At 58.2% G+C, this 23,400-nt stretch overlaps 2 protein-coding genes across 2 annotated transcripts; one reads left to right on the top strand and one right to left on the bottom strand.

The window, feature by feature from the left end:
- Positions 1–46: 46 nt before the first annotated feature.
- LOC125918493 (gastric inhibitory polypeptide receptor-like) lies at positions 47–7,494 on the bottom strand. Its single transcript, XM_049624478.1, has 13 exons — positions 7,185–7,494; positions 6,694–6,793; positions 6,146–6,253; positions 5,641–5,744; positions 4,841–4,944; positions 4,500–4,644; positions 3,633–3,792; positions 3,363–3,423; positions 2,954–3,023; positions 2,747–2,835; positions 2,513–2,651; positions 448–489; positions 47–350 (listed from the first exon to the last, which is right to left on the bottom strand). The coding sequence occupies exons 1-13, from the start codon at positions 7,257–7,259 to the stop codon at positions 144–146; spliced, it is 1,404 nt and encodes a 467-aa protein (XP_049480435.1). The 5' UTR covers positions 7,260–7,494; the 3' UTR covers positions 47–143.
- A 10,421-nt stretch (positions 7,495–17,915) lies between these two features.
- On the top strand, positions 17,916–23,352 carry LOC125918492 (echinoderm microtubule-associated protein-like 1). Its single transcript, XM_049624477.1, has 5 exons — positions 17,916–18,179; positions 18,271–18,394; positions 18,587–18,691; positions 20,755–20,783; positions 21,204–23,352. The coding sequence occupies exons 1-5, from the start codon at positions 17,987–17,989 to the stop codon at positions 21,518–21,520; spliced, it is 768 nt and encodes a 255-aa protein (XP_049480434.1). The 5' UTR covers positions 17,916–17,986; the 3' UTR covers positions 21,521–23,352.
- Positions 23,353–23,400: the final 48 nt, after the last annotated feature.

The following is a 23,400-nucleotide window of genomic DNA, read 5'->3' as shown; positions in this document are numbered from 1 at the left end:
CACTCATTGGTGAGCTGCAACAGGGACCTTTTCTTCTGTTTCCCCCCTCCCACCCCCACCCCAATTTCCCCAGTGCCCTCCACACTGGACCTGGTACACAGCAGGCGCTCAATAAATACGTGCTAACTCGAATGGACCGCTGCCTAGCAGTGACTTTCCAAGCCCCGGCTGGCCTCATTCCCAGGCCCTGGGAGGGTCCCCAAGGACAGGGTGCGGTCAGTGGCGACCGGGCGGGGGCCTGAGCCCGACGGCGGGGTCCTGGAGGCGCGCTCCGGTGGCTGGCGCCGCTCCTCACCGAGGCTGTGGCGCAGGCGACAGCGATGCCAGCAGCGGCGGATCTCCGCCCGCACCTGCAACGGAACGTCGCTCAGAGGCGGCCCCGGGCGCGCCGTTCCCTGCGCGGCCACCAGAGGGCGCGGGCGGCGAGCCGGGGCTGTCCCTCCCTACCTCCTTGTTGATAAAGCAGTAGACCACGCCGACGAGGAAGCCCTGCCGGAAGGAGGCGCGGGGGTCAATCGAGAGTGGGGGCCGGATGGCAGATACCCCCTCAAGGGCTCGGACCCTTAGCAGGTCCCAAACCACCTCGGCTGCCGCCACCCTGGTCCTAGACTATTTCAGTCACTTTCTCCCGGCCCCGGAACGCCTTCCGCCCTCTCCTGTTTGCTGAACGATCAGGTTGAGAACAGGGGGACCGCCGCCTAGATAGGATACCCTGCTTGGCCACTTTCCGACCCAGTTAGGCCAGTACTTAACCCCTCTGTGCCTCAGTTTCTCCATCTGGAAAGTGGGGGTAATTATAATAGAGTGGTGATTGTGAGAACTGAGGTAACAAATATGCAAGAAGCTCTGGTTCCTGGCCCCTCGTGTTGAAATATATTATGTGTTGTTAATAAATTAGTTTTACTTGACACTTATCTATTTCTATAAATATATACATTCTACATATAAACTTAAGATCCAAACTATGCATAACTACGAATAAATTACTTGATAAACTAACAAATCAATCATTTGTTATTAAGATATTATAAATCTCATTAATTTCCATGATCCCATTAAAATCCAATTCTGGAGCGCCTGGGCGGCTCAGTCGGTTAAGCATCTGACTTCAGCTCAGGTCATGATCTCACAGTTTGAGTTCGAGCCCTGCTGTGAGCACAGAGCCCGCTTTGGAACCTCTGACTCCCTCTCTCTCTCTCTGTCTGCCCTTCCCCCACTAGCTCTCTCACTCTCTCCTAAAAAAAAAAAAAAAAAAAAATTAAATTAAGAAAGATTTTTTTAAGGGGCACCTGGGTGGCTCAGTCGGTTGGGCACCTGACTTCGGCTCAGGTCATGATCTCGCAGTTTGTGAGTTCCAGCCCCGCTATGGACTCCGTGCTGACAGCTCGGAGCTCAGAGCCTGCTTCGGGTTCTGTGTCCCTCTTTCTCTACCCCTCCCCCCTGGCGCGCGCTCTCCGAAATAAACATTAAAAACTTTTTATTCTAAATAAATAAATAAATTTTTAAAATAAACTCTAACTCTGATCACATCCCTCTCCGCTGGCTCCCGACCCACTCAAGGAAAAGCCAAGGTACTCACTGCCCGGGTACCTCGCCTCTCTGGGCTATCTCCCCCTTGCTTCCTCTGGCTCCCACCGCTTCAGGCATGTTGGCCTTCTTCCATCATGAAAGGTACTCTCGCCCACGTCAGGGGTCTTGCACTTCATGTTTCTCTTCCTGGAACATCTTCCCCAAATATCTGCCTGGCTCGTTCCCTCGCCTCCAACGTATGTCTTCTCAGCGAGGCCTTCCCTGGCCCCCTGTCTATAACCCCATATATTGTCTGCCCCTCTATTTCCCTCAGGGCACGTCTCCCCATCCGACATTCGGTAGATTTTTCTCCTATGGCATGTTTAGCATCTGTCTCTCCCACTAGAGGGTAGGAACCACTTGGTTCCTGGCCGTATCCCCATAGTAAGCCTGGAAGATGGCTTGGGACCCGGTAAGCACTCAATAGGTTTTTGCTGAATTGAATGAAGGAACGGCCTTGTGAGGTGAGATTCGTATTGTTCCCACTTAGAGATGAGAAAACTGAGGCCCAACAAGGAAAAGCAGGTGGCTACTGGGGCAGAACAAGTGCAGGCAGGGTTGGCCCTAAATTCTGGAGTGAGTGCCTCCTTACATTTTGAGCCCCAGGCACCTCATCTAACCCCCACCCTAGCTCAGACTCTAGGTGAAGGCCATGGAGGTGGGAAGCCCTGGGAGCCCCTGTGCTGCTGCAAAGCCCTCCATCTTCCCCAGAAGGCAGTACTGCTAAGCCACCTGGTCTACTGTCCCCATCCCAGCTGCCTCCCCAGCTCAGGACAGAGCTAGCTCAGTACCCTGCACAGAATGGAGGAACGTGTTCATGTGTCCACACTGCATTCAGTGGCTGCATCGGTGGACGATTGTAGCGCCCCCCCCCCCCCACCGCCCCTTCTGGGGAGGAGGGCCCCAGGCCGAAGGGTGTACCCCCTGCACCCCGCCTTAGCACCTGGAACGAGCTGAGGAAGATCTCAAAGCCGAGCTTGGCGAAGCGCAGGGCACCCCGGGCCTGTTCCTCTGTCACGGGAGCAAACACCACCTCGTGGACGCCCAGCAGGGGCACCAGCGTCAGCGTGGAGCGAGCCAGCCTGTTGGCGGAGGGTGGCAGTGGTCCCGCAGCCCCAGGTCCTCCTCCCTCTCGCGTCCCGCCCCTTTCCCTCCGTCCCCGGCCACCCTGCCTCACCTCAGCCGGTAGTCCGGGCAGCGCATCTGTCGCGTCCTCAGTTTGGACACGAGGATGCCAAGGATGCGAATAAAGATGAGAAAATTAATCTGCAGGGAGAGACAGAGGCTGAGCCAACCGCATCCCGTCCCGGGGGACAGGAGGCGCCCAGTTTCCCAGGGTGGGGAATTCCAGAGGATGGCCCGGAGGAGGCAGGGTCGGCCTTACCGAGATAGTCACGAGGATAGGGGTGCGTATGATCCACCAAATGGCCTTGACTTCGTTCCGCTCCCAGCACCTGGTGGGAGAGGGAGTAGAGAGCTAAGAGAAAACCCCAGGACCCTCGGGATCACGCACACCCTTTCGCCAGCTCCGCCCACTTTCCTTAACGCCACACCCACGTTCCTTTAAAGCCCCGCCCTCTACGATCCAGGCCCCGCCCTTATTCCGCCCCCCCCCCCACCCCGTTCCAGCACACAACCTTTCCTAGCTCCCCGTTCCTTTAGATCCCACCAAGCCCCTTTCCCTCCGAGCCCCGACGTGCCATCCGAACCTCCCCGCGTTTCCATCACAACCCGCCCGCGTCCCTCAAAGCTCCGCCCACCTCCCAGGCCCCACCCCAGACCCCAAGACTCACTGCGTGTTCTCGTACAGGTACCTGACGATCACCCAGGGAATGACGAAAAGCGCGGGGGCCCCTGTGCAGACCCCGACCCCCGCCCCCCACCCCGCCGCAGCCGTCAGCGCGCGCACGGGCCCCGCCAGGCCCAAGACCCGCGGAATTTCCCCCGCCGGGGTGGGGAGGCAAAAACCCAGAGAGGGGAGGAGACCCCCTGAGGTAGACCAGCGGGGTAATCGGGAGAGTGGAGACGCGCTGGGCTGGGCAGAGGACAGGGTCGGGGCTCACCCCAGCCGAGGAACACGTAGCAGCGGAAGTGGCCCCCCTCGGGACCTCCCACAAGCACCAGGAGACTGTGTAGGTAGACCCCCTCCACCAGCAGCCACGTGTAGTTGGCGCCCACGCAGTACTGGGTCACGATCTGGGCCGTGCGGCAGGCAGCTAGGGCCTAGGGAGTGGCCAGACCGGGGGAGGGGGCAGTCAAGGCCTCCAGGGGGGCCCCAAGTCTTCCTCCTCCGTCTCCCGCCATCAAGCATTCCACCTCCCTCTCTGCACCGCCAGCGGATGGAGCCAGTGGTCGATTTCCCTCATCTGCTCTCTTCCCCTGTGCGAGCTACGCCACGCTTAACCTCTTTGACACTTGGTATCACCCATCTTGCTTATCAGAGTCCCTCCCCAATCCTCCCTCCCCCAAATATGGCCTCTCGCACCCCACCTCCTAAAAATTGAACTTAACTACTTGCCCTATCCAAAGGTTTCTCCCATCCCATCCCCCTGGTCCCACCAGCACATGGGCTCTCCCACCCCATGGCTTCTTAACAAGTGGTATGGCCCATCTCGCGACCACAAAGTTTTTTCTCACCCGGGCCCCCAGACCCTTAGCCTCTCCCACCTTTGTCTCTCAGTAACAAATTGGTGTGTTACCGAATCCCGCCCCACCCCACCCCCGCACCCCCGCTCGCCCAGTTAATTTCTCCCATCCTGCCACGCCCCGCCTCCGGCAAGGGGACTCTCTCCTTGGTGGACAAGTCCCGGGAGGGGTGAGATAATGAGAGAAAGGGAATGGAAAAGTCCCATACAGGAGGTGAGGGGGCCAACGATGGAGGACGCTGAGGAGGCAGAACCCCAGTTTGAGAAGAGCGGGACGACGCTCACCGGTTTCCACAGGACAGGGGCTTGGTCCCCAGGGTAGGGGCCAGGAGGAGGTAGCAAACGGTCTCGAGTGAGGATGGCCGCCGCCCGCAGCATGAAAGACGTGAACAGGTTGATGTGGATGTAGTTTCGAGTGCAGCGCAACCGCCTAGGGGAGATAGGAGGCAGGCTGGGGACCCCTGGAGACCTGTCCGTGGCCCCAGAGAACCCCTTAAGTCACCTCCCAGCCCTTCCCACAGAACCGCTTGCTGGATGCCGGTTGGTCGTGGAGCCTGACCACCCCATCTTACTGGGCAAACTGAGGCCCAGCGTCTGCCGCTGCCGCTCAGGGCTGGAGGTCCCACCTGAAGAAACTCAAGATGAGCAGGGCCAGCAGCAGTGTGGCCAGGGACACGGAGTAGCCCACGGTGTACATGACCTGCAGCCGCTCCAAAATCAGCCGTTGATCCTAAACCGGGGTGGGGGTGGGGTGCAGGAGGACAGGGGGACACAGGGACGGAGCTCAGTGCTTCCCCCAGGGCCAGAAAGGGGCCCTGCTTTTTGTTCCCGCCCAGCTTCCCAATTTTCCCTTGGGGATCCATCTACCCTCTTTGGGTGGGGCTGACTCCGCCCCTCAGTCCAGGGCTGAGCACGTGACCAGCCAGCCAATCAGAGCATTCTATGTAACCCCCCTGCACACACAGACACACCCTTACACAGTGTGCCGGGCGGACGCGACCCAAAACAGGCCAATAAGTGTCAGTCCTGGGACATTTCGTTAGAGCTATGGAGAGCAAAATGCAGTCTCCCCACCGTCTTGCTTGGTTGGTGGGATGTGAGCCTGGTGTTCGTTAACGGGGACCACACTTTTCACCCCACGGAAAAGATGAGACCAGCACAGAGAAAAACAAAGTCATGGTGTAGTGAGAGACAGAGAGATTTCCAACAACAGCATTTGAGCGCCTAGATCCAGCTGTGCCTGAAACTGTGGCCTAATGCTTTTCAATCACAGAAGCCAATATACATTTCTCTTTCTTTCTCCATCATGCAAGTTTAAGTTGGGTTTCTATCTTCAACAGTACAAGGGGTTTCAGGCTCTACCCGAGACAGCTGTCTTTTCATCTCTCCCTGCACATCCTAACCTGAATCCCTCACCGCTCTTTACCTGAAAGGCTCCATTCTTCTCTGGGTCCTCACACTGAGAATGGTCCCTCCAAGGTCCCCATTGGCCATCACTGCCACAATGGCGGAGGACAAAGCCTGTAGCCACTGTAAAAAACAAAGGAGGGGGTCAGAGGCACAGAGAAAGAGAGAGAAACAGAAAGACAAGAGTACTATTATCAACCCCATTTTACAGATGAGGAAGTTGAGGCATAAAGAGGTTAAATAAATTGCTCTAGGCCACATAGCTGGTTAGGAGAGGAAGATCAAGACGCCCAAAGACAGACTCAGGAAAAGGAAAAGGAAAAGGAAAAGGAAAAGGAGAGAAAATAAGAACCCAGGGGCTCTCAGAGAGATACAGAGACAGAGCTTGGTCAGGCAGAAGGAGACACCCAGCCGGACAGAAAGGAGCAGGAGATCAAGCGTAGGCGAGATTTGGGTGAGTGGTGTCTGGGGCAGGGTTAGGATCTATTTTTGTCGGGGGGTGCGGGGTCCAGGGGGCACCTCACCGTGGCTGTGCCAGGGCAGGTACCAGGGGCAGGACGCACGGGCGGTGGCGTTGGGTGCAGCGTAGTCCCAGCAGACGTACATATCGAAGGACCCGTTACAGGCGAGGCCTGGGGTGGGCGTGGGGGCCAGGCGTCGGGTGGACCGGCTGGACCCAGCGCAAAGTTTCTCCGCCTTCCACCAACAAGCTCTGCCCTACCCCCGCCCACCCGGAGCGGTCTGCCACGGCCCCTCCCACCAGGCCCCAGGCCCCGCCCCTTCGCGGGCCACTTTAGGCTCCACCCACCGGATTCAGCCCCGCCCCAACCCCCGCCCACTTCAAGTTGCTTCTCAGGCGGCTCCCACTCAAACGAGCTACGCCCGAGTCTCTCCAAGCACTGAGGTCTCGATGCTTCCCGCCGAGGCCAAGCATCACCCAGGCCTCTGCGACCCAGCCCACCTCGACCCCAGCCTTCCTTCAGGCCCCGCCCCCCAGTCCTAGCCCCGCCTCAAGCGCCCGCCTCTCAGCCCTGGTCCTCCCCCTGCTCTCAGTTCCCGCCTCCAGTCACACCTGCTGGGGGGTCCACGGCCTCCAGCGTCTCCTGGCACTCTCTACGGTACTGTTCCCAGCGCTGGTACAGCTCCCCCGCCGTCTGCCCCACAGAGCCTGTCTATGGAAAGAGAGGAGGGAGGACCCCCCCCCCCCGCGACCGACCCCCCCTCCCAGGCAGCGCGGTTCGTGTGGGCCAAAAACACCCTGCGGGGACCTGAAGAGGCTGCCCTGTTTTGTCCGGGAGTCTTGCGTGGCTTAGAAACCTCTTCTAAGTCTTCGGGGGTGCCTAGGCCGGGAAGTTGGGGGTGGGGGTGGGGGCAGGGCTGAAAACCGCCAGGAAAACTAGGGGAAAGAGTGGCTGGAAATCATCAGGGGAATTTGAGGGGGAAACAACTTGAATCTGGACAGGCGGGGCAGCCTTAAAACTCTCTCTGCAGTGGGGGAAGACTTAAAACCGTCCCCAGACCGCCCTCCCAGGCTTGAACTCCTGTGGCTCCTCGGGTCCTCACCTCCGCCCTCCGGAGCAGCGGCCCCCACGACCAGAGTAGCGGTAGAAGCAGGTGCCAAGGCGGACCGTTCAGCATCGTGAGGACGGTGGGGCATGGGGGGAGAGGGGGACCAAGGGTCTGATCACGTAGGGGCAGTCAGGGGCCTGCAGGGTCAGGGGGTAGAGTCAGGAGCCTCCGCCCTCCCCTCCGGCCCCAGCGCCATCGGCTCTGGGACTCAAACTTGCAGACTGGGAGGCAGCGCCCCCCACTCCGCTCCCACGAGTGACGACGGAAGGGGTGGGGGCGAGGGGGCGAGGCCGAGATCCGACACGTGATCCCCAGGCCCGCCCCCAAGTGTTGCTGGGGCAGCGGCGGTGGAAGGGGGGTGTTTGCTGAGGGCGCGGTTGCCTTAGAGCTGCTTCGACAGGGCGGAAGCGCTAATGTCACCCGGAGTCTAGACCTAGAGACTCTGGGAAACCTGGGGACTGCCTCGGAGAAGAGGTCACAGAAATCGTCAGGCACGGGGCTTGAAAGGACCCTCGGAGTTCCCACTCTCCCAGCCCACGGGGTTTTCAAATGACAGATGGGGACTCGACCTTATAGACCTTGCCCGATCCGGAGAAAGCCGAGTCGATGGAACGACCCTCTCCCTAGGGACTAGAGAGGAGTCAGAGCCTGGGCTTAGGTCTGCGGGGACCCAGATGCCTGGAAATGCGTCTGACCCCAATACCTGGCACATTAGCACCATGTAGAGAAAGGGGGGTGGGCAGGGGAAGATCTCAGACGAGCCCGAGAAATGGATGAAACAGAAATACAGAGACTGCGGGGAATGCGACCAGAGAGCAAACGACAGAAAAAGACAAAAATGTGGGCAAGGAGACAAAGAGGGGAGAGAGACATGGAGAGAGACACAGAGAATGGGGCAAGGAGAGATAAAGGTTCAGCGATAGGCTGAACAGAGATTGGGAGACCTGGAGACGGAGATACCCAGAGACAGACAGGAGGATAGAGACCGTGGGCACGGAGAGACAAAGACAGCAAGGCGTGGGTTAAGAAACAGAGAAAGAGGGACCCAGAGACTCGAGCGGGACATAGGGGCAGGGGAACGGGCTGGGATTGGGGGAGCCCTCACCTGTCCCCAGATCTGCTCTTGGTCACTCACTCCAGGGCGCTGTGGCTGCCTCTGCTGCTGCCTCCACTGCCTCACCAGGGCTCTGGAGGAGGTGACAGCCCGGGGTGGTGGGAGAGGGCGGGGCCGGGGAGTAGGAGGGGGGAGCTCTGGAGAGACCCAGAGCAGGGGGCCAGTGGCGTGTGAGTATCAAAGTCGCTCAGAGTCACGTGCAACAGCAGCCAGGGAGCCGGGGTCACAGTCTGTCACGCTGTCCCACCCATCGCACCCAGCCGTCACACACAACCGCAGTCACGCAGCCACACACGGTGTCACACGAGGTCCCATCCACTGAGCCATGGAGAGGCATAGCACGGTCACACGCTGTGGCTCCCTGAACACTTTTCCGCCGGTCATTTACAGCTGTGTAATCCAGGGTCACCCTCAGAGAACCAAGGTCTTTTCCCCCCAGGTATGACAGTCATCCACGGTGATACAGTCACGTGCACCCCGGGTGCAGACCCCTCCACTCACCTAGCAACACAGTCACGTCTTCGCGAAGCCCCGGGGATACCGTGTCAGTCACATGCACTGTCACACAATCACTAGGTCACGTCACAGACACCTCTGTCTCTCCAACTGGCCTATGGCAACTTGCGGACCTGGCCAGGGCCTTGCGGTCATCGCTGGGTCCCCAGTGTCACTCAGCACAGGTTCGGGCATACAGCAAAGGCTCCACGCATGACTGTCGGTGACATAAACCCACCGTGATGTGGCTTTTCACCCTGTCACATCATCCTTTAATGCCACGACCTACAGGTCACACAACCATACCCACCAATGCTCTTACAGTTCACTTAAGTCACCAGGGTCCACAGCCACATCCCGAGGACACAAAACCCACAGGCTCACAGGGTCTCGTGGTCCCCATCACCACAGAATCACACACCTTGGCATGGTCTCCGCTTCCAGTCTCTTCCTTTGCCTAAAAACGTCTGTACGGGACGGGGGGAAGCCTTAGAAACTGAGTCCCAGTTCCCAAGGTGCAAATCCCTCATTAGTACAAACTGCGACACACTTCGTGCACGTTAGTCAACTAGTAACATTCAGGAGCACACCCTCCCCCCCCCCCCCCCCCCCCCCCCGCCGGGACCTATTAGATAAGTGGGGCAGAGGTGAGTCTGCCCACTTTGCAGAGGAGAAACTGAGGCCCAGAGGCCCCAGCAGGGGCAGGGAGTAGGGGGAGGCCAGGTCCAGCACCAGGGGCTGGAAGGAGACAAGTCTGGGAGAAGGGGTGACCGGGAGGGGTCCTGGCTCTCTGGCCTCCAGCTGTGGCCTCCTTGCTCTCTGCCCCACATTCCTGGCGCCCTCTGGGTCCTGGGAAAGGCTCGGTTGGCGGGGTGGAGAGGGAGAGGGGTCTGAGATAGCCCAGCACCTCGGGGAGAGGCTGGGGGTGGGAGGGCGTTTCTCCTGGGCCCCAAGAGAGCCTGGAGGGGGGGGTGGTGCCCAGCTAGAGCTGGGAAGGTAGTGGGGAGGCTGGAAAGGGGGAGAGGAGAGACCGGAGAAGAGGGGGGAGCAGTGGAGTGGAATTTAGGTGGTGAGAGAGACAGGAAAAGAAACCAAGGGTCCAGAGAGACCAGAGACAGACAGACAGGAAGAGATGGAGACAAGGAGACCAAGAGAGACAGGGACAGAGAGAGAAAGAGACAAACAGAGAAAAGTACACAGGGAGACAAGGAGGGAGAAACAGAGGCAACGAGGGGGCGGTACAGAGGAGGAGGGGAAGAGGGAGAGAGAACATGCAGAAACTGAGCGATGGCCACTTTGAGAGGAAGACGGGGGAGGGTGGAGGGAGAGAGAGCCTGAAAAATGGGCCGTGAGGAGAGGTGACCAGCCAGGACGCTGCTGTGGCTTTGGAGCTTCTCATCAGCCCTCAGAGTCTGGAGGTCCCCTGCGGGGGAACCGGTCACAACCCAGCACAGGGTGCACAGGAGGGGCGGTGCCTGGGACCCTGCCTGGCCCTCTGCTCCCCCCAGGTCCTGGGTCTCTGTGCCTGTCATCACCCCACCCCCAAAGGAGGCAGTCAGGCAAGGTGGGGTCGTGAGGAAGAAGCTGGAAGGTCTTTGCCTTCCCCGCTGGGGCTGTAGCCAAGCAGAGCCTGTGGGGAGCAGGCAGGGGCCTGGTGTGCCAGCAGATGGTACAGGAGAAATGAGGCAGAGAGAGATGGGGACAGGGGGCACCCTGTGGGGACTGAGGCCAGAAATGGGAGGCTGAGATGGCCCCCCTGAGATTCAGGACTGCAGAGAGATGAGGCCTGAAATACACACACACACACACACACACACACACACAAACACACACACACACACACACACACACACACACACACAGGATCCAGAGAAAGCAGGAACCCAGGGGCAGAAAGGGACAGCGATCCAGAGACAGGGGCCTAGAGAGACAAACACAAACATGGGATCCCAGAGACAGACAGAGACAAAGCCCCAAAGACAGACCAAGATACAGAGACATGAAACCCAGAGAGAGCTAGAGCCACGGAGAAGCATAGAGCTGGGGACCCAGAGAGAGACAGTAAAGGACAGAGCAAGAGACCCACAGAGATGAGGCCTGAGAGACAGAGACCCACAGACAGGTATCCAGAGACAGAGACAGAGATGAGGAGATGGTTCAGAGAGAGAAACGTGAAAGGCAGACAGGATGGGGGGAAACTCTCAGACACAATCAGACAGAGATGAGGCAGAGATGCCCAGCACCCCTCGCCCTCTGCCGGGAGGGGGTGCTCCCCCCACCCTGCAGCCCCGTCTCCATAGCGACCTCCCCAGATCCTGAGGACAAATATTGTCCTGGCTGGAAGCGGCGGGGCTGTATTGACATAATCTCCTGCTGGTGGGGTGGGGGCTCCAGGGGCCCAAGGGGCCAGGGTGGTGGCAGGAGAGCAGAGGGGCTCTCAGCCGGCCCCACAGATAGCTCCAACTTCCCCCCCCACCTCCAAAGCAAGGTGTAAACCTCCCCACCCTGGGAAAACACACTGAGAGATTCAAACCTGTAGCCCTGGCTGCCCCCTGGTGGTGGCGGGGCCAGCCCTGAAGCCCCTTTCCTGGTGTCCAGGAGAGCCGGCTGGCCTGGGCATTTCCCTCCAGGTTTCTAGTATCTTCCCGTAGACCCAGTTCTGATCCAGGGCACCCCGGTCGCAACCCTCTTCTTTCCATCTGCACGTCTTCCCATAGGACAGCCAGGCAGCCAGAGTGATCACGCTAAAGCAAGAACTGCCCCTGTCCCTCTCCAGCTCAGAACCTGCCATGGCTCCCCAGTGCCCTCAGAAGGAAGCCCAGCCTCCTTCTCCCTGGCCTCCAAGGCCCTTGCTGACCTCTTCAGCCCTTTTACCGAGATGTCCCAGCTCTTCAGACTCTTCCCGGGCCCTTGACCTTTTTTCTAGCAGTACTCTCTGCCTCAAGTGCCTCCACTCAAATTTTGTCCAGTATCCCAAGCCCACCTCAAAGTTAACTCATTTATGTGCTCGTCCATCCATCCATTCATCCATCCATTCAACAAATAACTACTTCCTCTCCCAGACTGTGAGCTCTGTGAGGACAGGACTGGGGCTATCTCAGTCGCTTGTGGGTCCCCAGCATCGCCCAACACTGGTTTGGCACGGAGCAGGGTTCTGTTCATTTTACTGGGTACTTTTAATGTATCAGGCCCTGGACTTGGCAGTGCTAGGGGTCCCGGGGCCCTGCCCCCTTGGAACTCCCAGCCCCGGCATAGACCCAAATAGGGAGACAGACTAACAGAAGGCAAGGTAGGAAGAGAAACACAAAGAAAGAAGAAGGAATCAGAAAGACAGAGGTTACTGCAGTAGCAGTAATAATAATTATAGTAAGAACAGTAGGTACCAGACATTGGTCATTTCACACACGTGCCATCTCATTTAATCCTCGGAACAGACCTGCGGCAGAGGTATTCCCATCTCCATCTTCCCGATGAAGAAACTGAGGCTCAGAGAAGGGAGGTAACTTGCTCAAGGCCACATAGCTCATAAGTGATGGATCAACAACCCATTTCCAGACAGAGACACAGAGGGAGACAGAGAAGAGAGAAGAGTGGCGAAGGAAGCCTGGAGGCAGAGAGAAAAGACAAAGCCACGCCGAAAGCCCTGCCCCCTCAGTCCTGGCAGAGCCCTCTCCTCCCCACTCCTGTCTTCCAGGCCTTTGACATCTCCCTGCAAAAGCACTTGTAATAAAACTGGCTCCATTAGTTGTACCCAAAAGCCACCGTGCTGAGCACTTGACAGGCCTGAGCTCACTGAACCTGTTTTTCTCCCCTGGGACTTGGGTGCTGGAATGGCTCCCGTTTTGCAGAGAAGCAAAAGCTATTTGGCCAAGGTCACTGCGCTCACATGGATCCCGACCCCCCCTCGAGGGCTTATCTCTGTGTGTCACTCTCCGCCCCCACCCCCCCCCCCCCCAGCACATAACCTACCAGGCTAAATTCCTCTGCCCGTGGCTCCTCTCCCCTCCCCCAACACATGGAGCTTGCAGGATCTGAACTCTGGGCCCCCACTAGTGTCCCCTCTGGGGGCAGTCCATATCAGCCCGAAGCCTGTGTGGAGTTCTGTACCAGGAGTCTGACTTGCCCTCTCTTAGCGTCTGAGCTCACGGAGGTGGAGGGTGGGAGAAGTGGGAGTTGGGGAGGCAGGATATGTGGGTTCCTGCTTTGTTTCGATCAATAACACAACTAGCTGTGATCACAGGATGTTGATGGCCCACATCTACTTTGGTCATCGCTTTGAACCCATTATTGATCTTGGTGCCTTACACAGTGGGTGTTCGCTGGGAAATGAACAGGAGTTGCCATCATTTACGTGAGCCTACGTGTGTCAGGCACTGTACTCGTGTGTAATCTACATCTGTGACTCACGGAGGATACAGTACCAAACTGCAAACATCTTCCCACAGCCTTCTAGGCCCTGGAGTATCTGTGGGCCCATCTCCTCCCTGACCTCATCTACCCTCCGCTCTCCTCTCCTTCTGTGGCCCCAGCCCTGCCAGGCTTCTTCTTGTTGCCCCAGGAACATGCCAAACTCATACCTACCTCTGGACCTTTGCACCTACTGATGCCTCTGCTCGGAAAGCTTTCCCCCCCCCAACTTCGTGCATAATTCCTTCCTTGTCATTCACAGCTCAGCTCAGATGTTACCTCCTCAGAGAGACCTACCCTGGCCCCACTCTCCCTGAATTAGCTTCACCCTCTTATCCTTGATCACATCACTCCTTATCTCTGTAATACAAGGTTCTGAAATTATCTTAGCCTATGTCTTCATCTGCGAAATGGTGGTGAAAATAGGGCTGGCAGTGAAGATAACTGAGTGTTTGGCATGTAGTAAGGGCTTCATAAATGTTAGCTATTATTACTTATTTATCGTGTGCATGGTGGCTTACTTCCTCCATCAACCTGCAAGATCCATCAAGATCCCCTCCCCCCTTTATTTATTTATGAATGTTTATTTTTACTTTTTTAGTTTATTTATTTTTGAGAGAGAGTGAGAGAGAGAGAGCACGAGTGGGGCAGAGAGAGAGAGGGAGAGAGAGAATCCCAAGCAGGCTCTGTGCCATCAGCTCAGAGGCTGACAGGGGGACCTCGATCTCACAAAACCCAAGATCGTGACCTGGGCCCACATCAGGAGTCAAGACGCTTAACCAACTGAGCCACCTAGGCGCCCCTGTTCCCCCCCTTTGCTAAATCAAAAGCCATTTTTGAATGAATGAGAGAGGCACGATATGACCGCCCACTTTCCAGATGTGGACATTGAGGCTCAGGGTCCCAACCAGAAACTGGCGGAGTCAGGATTTAACCCCAGGTCCATCTGATTCCAAAGCCCAGTGCTTTCAGGATAAGCCTGTGTGTCCTGAGGTAGGTCTCTTCCCGCTTTGGGTTCGCTTCTTCCTATAAAACGTGGTCTAGGTGCTGACCCTCAGTGGGGACTGGGGGAAGGTGGTCCGCCATTCTTTAAATCCATTGTCAGGTTTTCTGCCCTCCCCTCCTCCCCCAACATCAGAGCCGGCACGGACTGACACCGCCAGTGTTCCCGGAGTCACAGCTGGGCCTATGTCAAAACCCGGACTGGATAATGAAGTTGTGGGAGCTGAGGGCTGTAGGGGGGGAACTAAGGGGACCCTCCTCTCCCCCATAAGAAAGAGGAAGGAAGTGTTGGGGAGGGGTATCAGACTTGGGGGGGAGGAGTCAAAATCCCGGGGCGGAGCTAATCCTATAAGAAGGCGGGGCCGAGGGCTCTGAGCGAAGTACTGTAGCTCTCGGAGGCTTTGGGGGCGGTGCCAAAGGCTCTTGGGGCCGGAATAGAACTTCAGCTCCCGCGGGATTCTGGGGGTGGAGCTAAGAGTTTGGGGGCGGGCCTACATCTAATAAACAAGGACTCGAAGAATAAGAGTTCGAGGGCGGAGCTGGTGGATATCTGGGCATATTTGAGGCTCTAGGGTCAGGCCCTGGTCTTGCGAGGGGGCTTTTGGGAAACTCAGCGAAAGATTAAGGAGAAGGTTTTGGGGTTATGGGAGTGTCTTCCTCCACCCTATCTTCCTCTCACAGCCCGGGGCTGAGCTTTAGGCTGAAAAGCAGCGAAAGCCCTGCCCCTTCCAATCCTTCTGCATCCCTATTGGCTGAGGGGCCTGCGCGACAGCCTCTCATTGGTCCTGAACTGGCGAGGAGGGGGTCTAGAGAGAATGCGCGCAGACTGTAGGCGGGACCAGACGGTACCTAGGGGGATATAGGCTCAACCAATCCCGGTCCAAGGATTGTGTCCAAGGCGGGGGCCTGGCAGGGGGTGTCCCGACCCCCCTTTCTTGGCATCCTGGGGGATGACCCCGGTGCCAGGCCCGGCGCCGGCCGCCTGATGCCGGGCGGGCCGAGCCGGGGATGCTGGAACGAAGGGCGTTGCTATGGCAACGGGAGGCAGGGCCTGGAGGGGGGGACCGGGCCCAGGCTGGGGCCGGGGGGGCCGGCGGTGGCTGTGGCGGGGCGATGGCGGAGCGCGGCCCGGCCTTCTGCGGCCTCTACGACACGTCCTCGCTGCTTCAATACTGCAACGGTGAGACCCCTCCTCAGTTCCGACCCTGGCTCCGCCCAGGGCTGGACCCATTTCCTCCTGCCCCAACCTCCTCCTTCCAAGTCCCCATCCTCGCCCCTTGCTGAAGACCTTCCTCTCTCCCCCCAGGTGGACCCTGACCCCAGAGCAAGGTTCCTGCCCCAAAACCCTGATCCCAGTCCCCCACCCGCTTCGACCCTCCCCTTCTCCCGAGGTGGCCGGATGGAGAGAAGGGGGCAGAACCTTCAGGAGCCTGGGGTCGAAGGGGGTAGGCCTGAAGGTCTGGAACTCTACCCTATCCCCTCTCAATCCTCTGGGACCCTCCCCCTTCTTTCTGGCAGAGGGACTGACAGATTAGGGGGAGGTGGGATTTGGTGTTGGCTTGTGGGCAGCGTGTGGGACCAGGCAGGATAACCAGAGGGTTCAGCCTCCACTCTACCTGCAAATCCTCAGCCCCCACCACTCCCACTCACTGGGACTCACCCCTCCTTCCTAGACACCCCTTCCTCCTTCCAGAAAGGCCACTGTGTCAGGCCCAGATGAGGGGGAGCAGGAGGCAGAGCAGAGGGGAGGGGAGAAGCGGACGAGTGGGAAACCAGAGCTGGTCTCTGGGCAAAAGGGCTGGGGGAGTGCTCAGGAAGGAGTAGAGGACTTGAGTTTGGGGTGGAGGGACGGGGCGAGGCCTCAAGATGCAGCTGGTCGTTCTGGGGGGGGGGCTGAAGGACCTAGGTGAATGCTATCCCTTTTTCTCCCCCCCCCCCCCCAGAGGAGACTATCTTCCAGTTTGTGGGCTCACTCCCCCCCAGTCACACTGGAGTTGGCAGAGGACCGGAATGTTTGTTTTGTCCTCCTCTGCCCCTCTAAGAGGCAGGATGCCTCAGCCTGGCTGTTCTGCTGCCGGAAGGCTGTGTGTCATGAACAAGTAACTTCATCTCTCTGGGCCTCAATCCCCTTTCTCCTCCCCTCCTCCTAAAACGGGTGGAATCCCACCATTACTGGAGTTGCCTGGAACAGTAGGTACCATAATAATGGTTCATTGTATTCTGGCTTTAGTGAGCATCTACCATGAGCCAGTGTTTTGCTAAGTGTTTTGCCTGTCACACGCAAGCTCACTATAACGTTTTAATTTGTCTCTCTCTCTCTTTGGGGGAGGTGGGGGTGGGTCGAATCTGTAAAGGTGGGTAGGAGGGGGCCTGGCACAACTAGGTGATTGGGCCCTCCCGCCCCTCATTTAATGACCGTGTGACCTTTAGCGAGTCTCCGCGCGCCTCCCCAACCTCCGTTCTTAGTTTCCTCCGGTGGAAAACGGGATACCAGCAGGACCCCGAGATTCCCTCTTCTTACGAGTTCTCAGTCCTGACAGCTCCCTTCCTCCGACTTCGGGAGGCCCCCACCTTCCTCTGCAGGTCCGGGCACCGGACCATAGTGGCGCTGGGTGGGGGGCAGGGCGGGCGAGGCCGGGCTGGCGATTGGGCCGCTAGGGTGGGGGGAGGGAGGGGAGGGACCGACGGCTGCACTGCGGAGCCCGGCGGGCGGGCGGGCGGGTGGGGCGGCCTTCCGACTCGGGATGGCAGGTGCGACCTCCACGCCCCGTCCCTGTTAATGATACTACCTTCACTTCCACCCGGCTGGGAGCCAGGTCTTCCTCAGTTGTGGCCAGCAATGAGTCTGGGTATGAGTGGTCTGGGAGGGAGAGGGGAAAGGGATGCCTCAGTCATCCGCTCTTCCCACTTGGGGGAAATGGGCTAGGTGTGGGTTTGGGGGATGATGGAGGAGTTATTTGGCCGTACCATGGGCTGGAGAGGAGAGGGAGAGCCTACTCTGGGGCGTGGGGTACAGAAGCGATTAAAAAAAAAAAAAAAAGAGGAACAGGAGAGAGGGTCCGGCTAGAGTTTGGCAGCCGGATCCCCGCCCGCATCTCCCAGTGGGTCTCCCGGGTCTGAGATGCGCTGCCTGCAACCCCCAAGTCTACCGCCAGGGGCCGCAGAAACTCTGTCCTTGCAACTGACTCTCTGGGGTCGAACCCCACGGCGAGGAGAGAAGGGGAATGGGAGGGACCAGGCATCACCTTTTAGCTGGGGAAGTCTTAAGAAACAGAAAGGGAACTTTAGTCCCAGGGATAAAATATTGATATTCGTCAGAGAGTATCGGGGATCAATTCTAGAACGTTGGTGTCACCAGGAATTAGTTGGTGTCGTTTAAAACAAATACTGATATCACTCGTAGATATTTAGCATCTTAGTCATAGACTCTTAAAACCAGAGCTGAGAGGCTCCTGACTCGGAGCATCTTAGAAAATAAGAGAGTAAGGGACTTCCCTAAGGTCACATCTCCAGGGCGGGCAGAGGAGTGTGGGGGCAAAGGACTGAGAGCGTTGGGGATTTCCTTCCCCCTCGTAACCCTCTTCCTGGCCCATCTCTGAGCGTCCCGGCCGCAGGTCGAGGGAGAGGAAGGGGGAGTGGCTGGCCTCGCCTTAACTCGGGAAGGGGGGAGAGGGGTGGGGGTGGGGGGCGGACCCCTCCGGCCCTGGAGCTCCGGAGTGGTCTCCGCAGCCAGCGCTAACCCTTCCTTCCAGATGACAATCTGTCGGGCACGAGCGGCATGGAGGTGGACGACCGCGTGTCGGCGCTGGAGCAGCGGCTGCAGCTGCAGGAAGACGAGCTGGCGGTCCTAAAGGCGGCGCTGGCTGACGCGCTGCGTCGCCTGAGGGCGTGCGAAGAGCAGGGCGCTGCGCTGCGCGCGAGGGGCACCCCCAAGGGCCGGGCGCCTCCACGCTTAGGCACCACGGCCTCAGGTATCTTTGCTAGACTGGAGGGATGAGATGGGGAGACGTCGGGACCCGGACCTCGCACTCACTACTTCTGTCCCGGAACCCCATCCTCCAGTGTGCCAGCTCTTGAAAGGCCTTCCCACCAGGACCCCCCTCAATGGCGCGGGACCCCCGAGGCGCGTGGGCGGCTATGCCACCTCTCCATCCTCCCCCAAGAAGGAGGCGACCTCTGGGCGCAGGTAAGGCACAGAAGCCTGGATCTCTAGCCTCCTCCAAGACCATATGGGAGACAGAGGCTGTTTATACGGCGAGGGATGGGCTCGGGGGCCCGAACTCCGGCAATGGCAAGTGCCAGGAGGTTCTCGCCCTCCTCTTACACTGGCCTGCTAACCTCACAGGCTCCGCCCTAACAATGCGCTCTCTCTTCGTAGCGCCCGCCGCTGCTTGTCACCAGAGCGCCTGGCTTCGGTGCGCCGCGAGGACCCCCGCAGCCGCACCACATCTTCTAGCAGCAACTGCAGCGCCAAAAAGGAAGGGTAGGTGTCTGGGGTGGGGGTCCTGTCACAGAGGGTGAGGCCAGGACACCAGTTTGGTTTGGAAGGGGGGATGCGGAACTTCGGGTGATGCCCCAGGCCACGAGGTGGTACCGTAGAGCGGGGCCATCTAGTTCAGAATGCGGGGACAGCGCCGAGGCTGGGAGGGACCAGTCTTAAGAGAGCGCGGGCGAAGAGGAAGGCCCGCAAGGGCTCTGCCGGCATTGGGGGGTGTGGCCAAGCCTTAAGGGGCTGGACTAGAACTTCGGGGAAGCGAATGGTTAGGGTCTTTTGGGTGGAGCCAGAGTGGAAATTGAGGGAGGAGCCAGGCTTGTGGGCGTGGCCATTAAGTAAAAGAGTCCCTGTTGGGTCTCAGGGGTGGGGCCAGGGCAGAAGCTTCAAGGGAATTTCTGCAGGGAATAGGGGAATTGGGGGGCGGGGACATGATTGGAATTGGAGGGCATGACCAGAGTGTTAGCCTGGGTAGAATCAGAACCTGGGGTGGGGGTCACTGGGCTCGATACCGGCTGGTGGTTTGTCAGAGACGGGGCGGGGCGACAGGGGGCGTGGTCAAATACCAGGAGGCGGGGCCAACCTGGAGGCCTTGAACAGACTCAACTCAGAATCAGAACCTGGGGTGGGGGTCACTGGGCTCGATACCGGCTGGTGGCTTGTCAGAGGCTAGTTGGTGGAGCATAGCCTGCGACAAGACCAGAGGGGAGGGGCGACAGGGGGCGTGGTCAAATACCAGGAGGCGGGGCCAACCTGGAGGCCTTGAACAGACTCAACTCAGGGACTGGATTTCTGTAAAGTGGTAGTAGTCAGAATGCCTGGCGGGACCCGAGGCGCGGAGAGGGCCGGGGAGGGGCAGTCAATTATCAGGAGAGGTGTCAACTCTGGGGACGGATCGGAAGGGGAGGTGGGTGTGGTCAGAATGTGGGGCGTGGTCAATTCTCTGGAGGCTGGACCACCCTGAAGCCCAGGGCAGAGTAAAAACCTAAGGATGGAGTCTAGATGCAGTGGGCTTGGGGGCTAAACTAAGGCAGGAACTGGGTCAAAAACCACACATTTCAACCCCACTCAAATAATAGCAAACACGTCCATGACGCTATGTACTAGGCACTACTCCAGGCACTTGACATGAATTAACCAATATAATCCTCGCAATCACCCCGCGAGGTGGGTACTCTTTTTACCCCCATTTTTAAAAGGAGGAAACCGAGGCAGAGGTGGGGCAATTTGTCCACACTGCTTAGCAAGTGGCAGGGCTGGGGTTTGAACTCAGGCAGACACGCCCCCTAGTCCTGTTCTCAAACAACACTCTCCCCCACCCCCACCCCCACCCCCACCCCTCTCAAAAGAGCCTGGTATCAGGACCCCACAGCCCGGGATCTGAGACCCAGAATGACCGGCCGGCTCCCGGGGTCGGCCGCGGAGGGCGGGGCAGGGCGCGGCGGCGCGGGCGCCTCCCAGGGCCGGAAGCGGCGGAGCCCGTCCCGGCTCCACCCCCGGTCCCGAAGCTCCGCCAGCCGCCGCCATGAGTAGCTTTGGAGCTGGGTGAGACCCTCTTGCAGCCCCCCTCCTCCCTGCACTCCCGGGGCCTGGATCCGGGGCTCCCCCCACCCTCGCCAGGGACCCAGGTCCGCGACTATCACCCCTTTCCGCCGGCGAAGGGAAGGTGGAGACACGCCCCTTCCCTTAAACCTTCTCGGCTTCCCTTGCTGCTTGAAGTTTGGGGCACCGTGGGACTGGGGGTGGGGAGCTCCGGGAGAGCGGTGCTGATTAGGAGGGAGGGGTCCCTGGTGACTCCCGTCTTCCAGGATCGCGTCCCTGCCACTTCGTGCTGTGTGATCTTTGGCGATCACTGCCTCTCTGGGCCTGTGTCTTAGGCTCTGCAAGATCAACCGAGCAAAGCACACGGCCTGCAGAGAGGCAGCGCTCCGCTTCTTACTCGGCCCCCATTATTCATCAGAGACCTCCGGGCAGCGGTGGGGTAGGGGAGTGGTTTCTCCCCTTTTCAGACCCGTCTGCTAATTAGAGCGCTTTTTCTTCCCCTTTCCTGACAGCAAAACCAAAGAAGTTATCTTCAGCATGGGTGAGTGGGGAGAGGGGGAGGAGCTTGGTTGGGGATTGCTGGAGGTCAGGAGACGTGGCTGTTTGAGCCTTTGCCTCTCTGGCCTCAGTTTCCCCATGCGTTAAAAAAATTTTTTTTATATCTTTAGTTTTGAGAGAGAGAGAGAGAGAGAGCACAAACAGGGGATAGGCAGAGAGAGAAGGAGACATAGAATCTGAAGCAGGCAACAGGCTCTGAGCTGTCAGCACAGCGCCTGCCTCTGGGTTCGAACTCGTGAACCAGGAGATCATGACCTGAGCTGAAGTCCGACGCTTAACGGACTGAGCCACCCTGGTGCCCCTCCATGCATTTTTGTTGTTGTTGTTGAGTGAAGCCTGAAGGGGAGAGGGAATTGGGGTGCGGGCTGGTGGCGGCGCCTGACCTCTGGGGGTGTCCTGGCAGAGGAGGGCTCCGTGAAAATGTTCCTGAGGGGGCGCCCTGTGCCAATGCTGATTCCCACCGAGCTGGCGCCCACCTACAGCCTCGACGCGCGCTCTGAGCTGCCTTCCAGCCGGCTCAAGCTGGACTGGGTGTATCCTTTTGCTGTAATCCCTTCCTCCCTGCCCCTCATCCCCCAGTCTGGAAGAGACAAACACCCTTCTGGTAGGGGACTTCTGCGGGAGAGAGGGTCTTTGCAGTGGATCACACTTGCAGACCCCTGTGGCCTCAGGGGTCAGGATGACCCTGGGGTCAGGGCGGTGCCGAGGAAAGCAGGTTAGTTGAAATGACCTTTTTACGATGCACTAAAGTAGCAGATGTTTGCTGAGGGCCTTCCATATGTCAGATTCTCCTCTACAGTCCCGCCCTGGTCACTTGGGGCTCACCTTCTAAAGGAGAAGAGAGAGACGATAACAGAAGCCAGTGATTAAATAAACACGGTGATTCCAGCCAAGTAATAAATGCTGGGAACACAGGAACCTAAAGTCATGTGGGAAGAGTCACTGTGTTTCTCTGAGGAGGGGGCATTTGAGCTGTGAGTTGAACAGCCAGCATAGGAAGAGCTAGAAGGAGAATGTTCCAGACGGAGGGCATGGCAGGTTTGAGGGCTCTGTGGCCGGAGTGACCTAGGTGTATCTGAGAAACAGAAGGAGTTGGAAATGGTTAAGGGCCCCGTCTTTGGAGCCTGGCAGACCTGGATTGAAACCCCAGCCCAGCTGGGCTGTGTGATCCTGGACAAATCACCTCGCCTCTCTGTGCCTCAGCCGCGTCCTCTGAAGAATGGGTTTCAGGATTTCAGATTCATAGAGCCGGGAAAGGAGGTATAAAGGTGCTGAGCTCATGACGTGTGCCCCACAAACAGGAACTGATCAAAGAATAACTGCTCATTATTGAGGACTTAGATGCCAGGCGCCATTCTAAATTGTTTTATGTGTAAATACGGCGAATGATAACAATCCTTCTCTTTTGTAGCATTGAGAGTGTATTTGTACAACCCGTGGCCTCCTAGAGCCCTCTGACGCCTGCAGCTCGGGAATTACTGCCTTCACTGTCTGGACGACAAAGCTGAGTCCAAAGGAAAGGACTGAGCCTTGTCCTCGGGAGTCAGACCAGTTCTGGGGCGAGAACTCTTGCCTCCGTGGCCCACGCTTTTTCCAGATCAGCAGCCTAGGGACCCAGGCCCCGTCCTCTTCTTTCGGCCTTGATTTCCGCTCTAGTGGAGGCAGGGATGTTGGAGCCCAGAGTCTTTTCGAGAGAGCCGGAAACATCTATGAGAATCAAAGCACCCTAAGCTGTTATGCCAGGTGGGGTCAGCTGAGACTGCAAAACTCAGTGTGGGCCTCGGATGCCCCATCTCCGAAATGACTGCAGGGCGGGACCATTTCTGTGGGGTCGAGACCCGTATGGCAGCATTCGTTCAGATATTTTCTGAACATCTGGGGCCACGAGCTGGGCACCCAGGGATCATCATGACAGCCTGCCTTCCTAGGGCCCCTAGTCGAGTGTGGGGACAGACTCTTTGATAGTGATAACCCACAGTGAGCAGGGCTGGGATGGGGGAACCCAGAAGGGCAACTGCCCCAGCCCTGGGGGTCACGGAGGGCTTTCCAGAGGAGGAGTTATAGGAGTGAATGAAACAGCCCAGTCTTGGCCACCTGGGAGCACACAGCCTCATTGGGAAATAGCGACAGTTAACAAATTAACCAGGTAATTATTAAGTGACATGAGGCCGGTGAAGGAGGTGAGCATGAGGGCAGCTCTGAGGAGGTGACCAGGTAGAATGTACTAGGCAGAGGAAAAGGCTAGTGCCAAGGCCTGGACTAAAGATCTTGGCATTTTGAGGAACTCCAAGATCAGAGAGCACAGGAGGGCAGAAGCCCTACTGGGGCCAGGAAGGGGCCAGGCAGGCCAGTGGGAGGAGCCATAGAAAGTTCTGAACAGGGGAGGGTCAGCCATTCCTTCATCAGATACTGAATTCCTATGTCTGTTCAGTCCCAGGCCCTGGACTCCAGGGATAGAGCAGTGAACAAAATGGACAAAGATCCCTGCCCTCCCGGAGCAGATACTCTAGTTGGGGAGACAGTTAAGCCGTGTTATACCAAGTTAAACCGTGTGGGATTCTGATGAGTGTATGACAGAAATATGAGCGGGGGGGGGGGGG

This window comes from Panthera uncia, unplaced genomic scaffold, assembly GCF_023721935.1.
Source record: "Panthera uncia isolate 11264 unplaced genomic scaffold, Puncia_PCG_1.0 HiC_scaffold_892, whole genome shotgun sequence".
NCBI classification, from domain to species: Eukaryota; Metazoa; Chordata; class Mammalia; order Carnivora; family Felidae; genus Panthera; species Panthera uncia.
The sequence above is the reverse complement of the archived record's forward strand: the minus strand, read 5'-3'. Positions and strand labels throughout refer to the sequence as shown.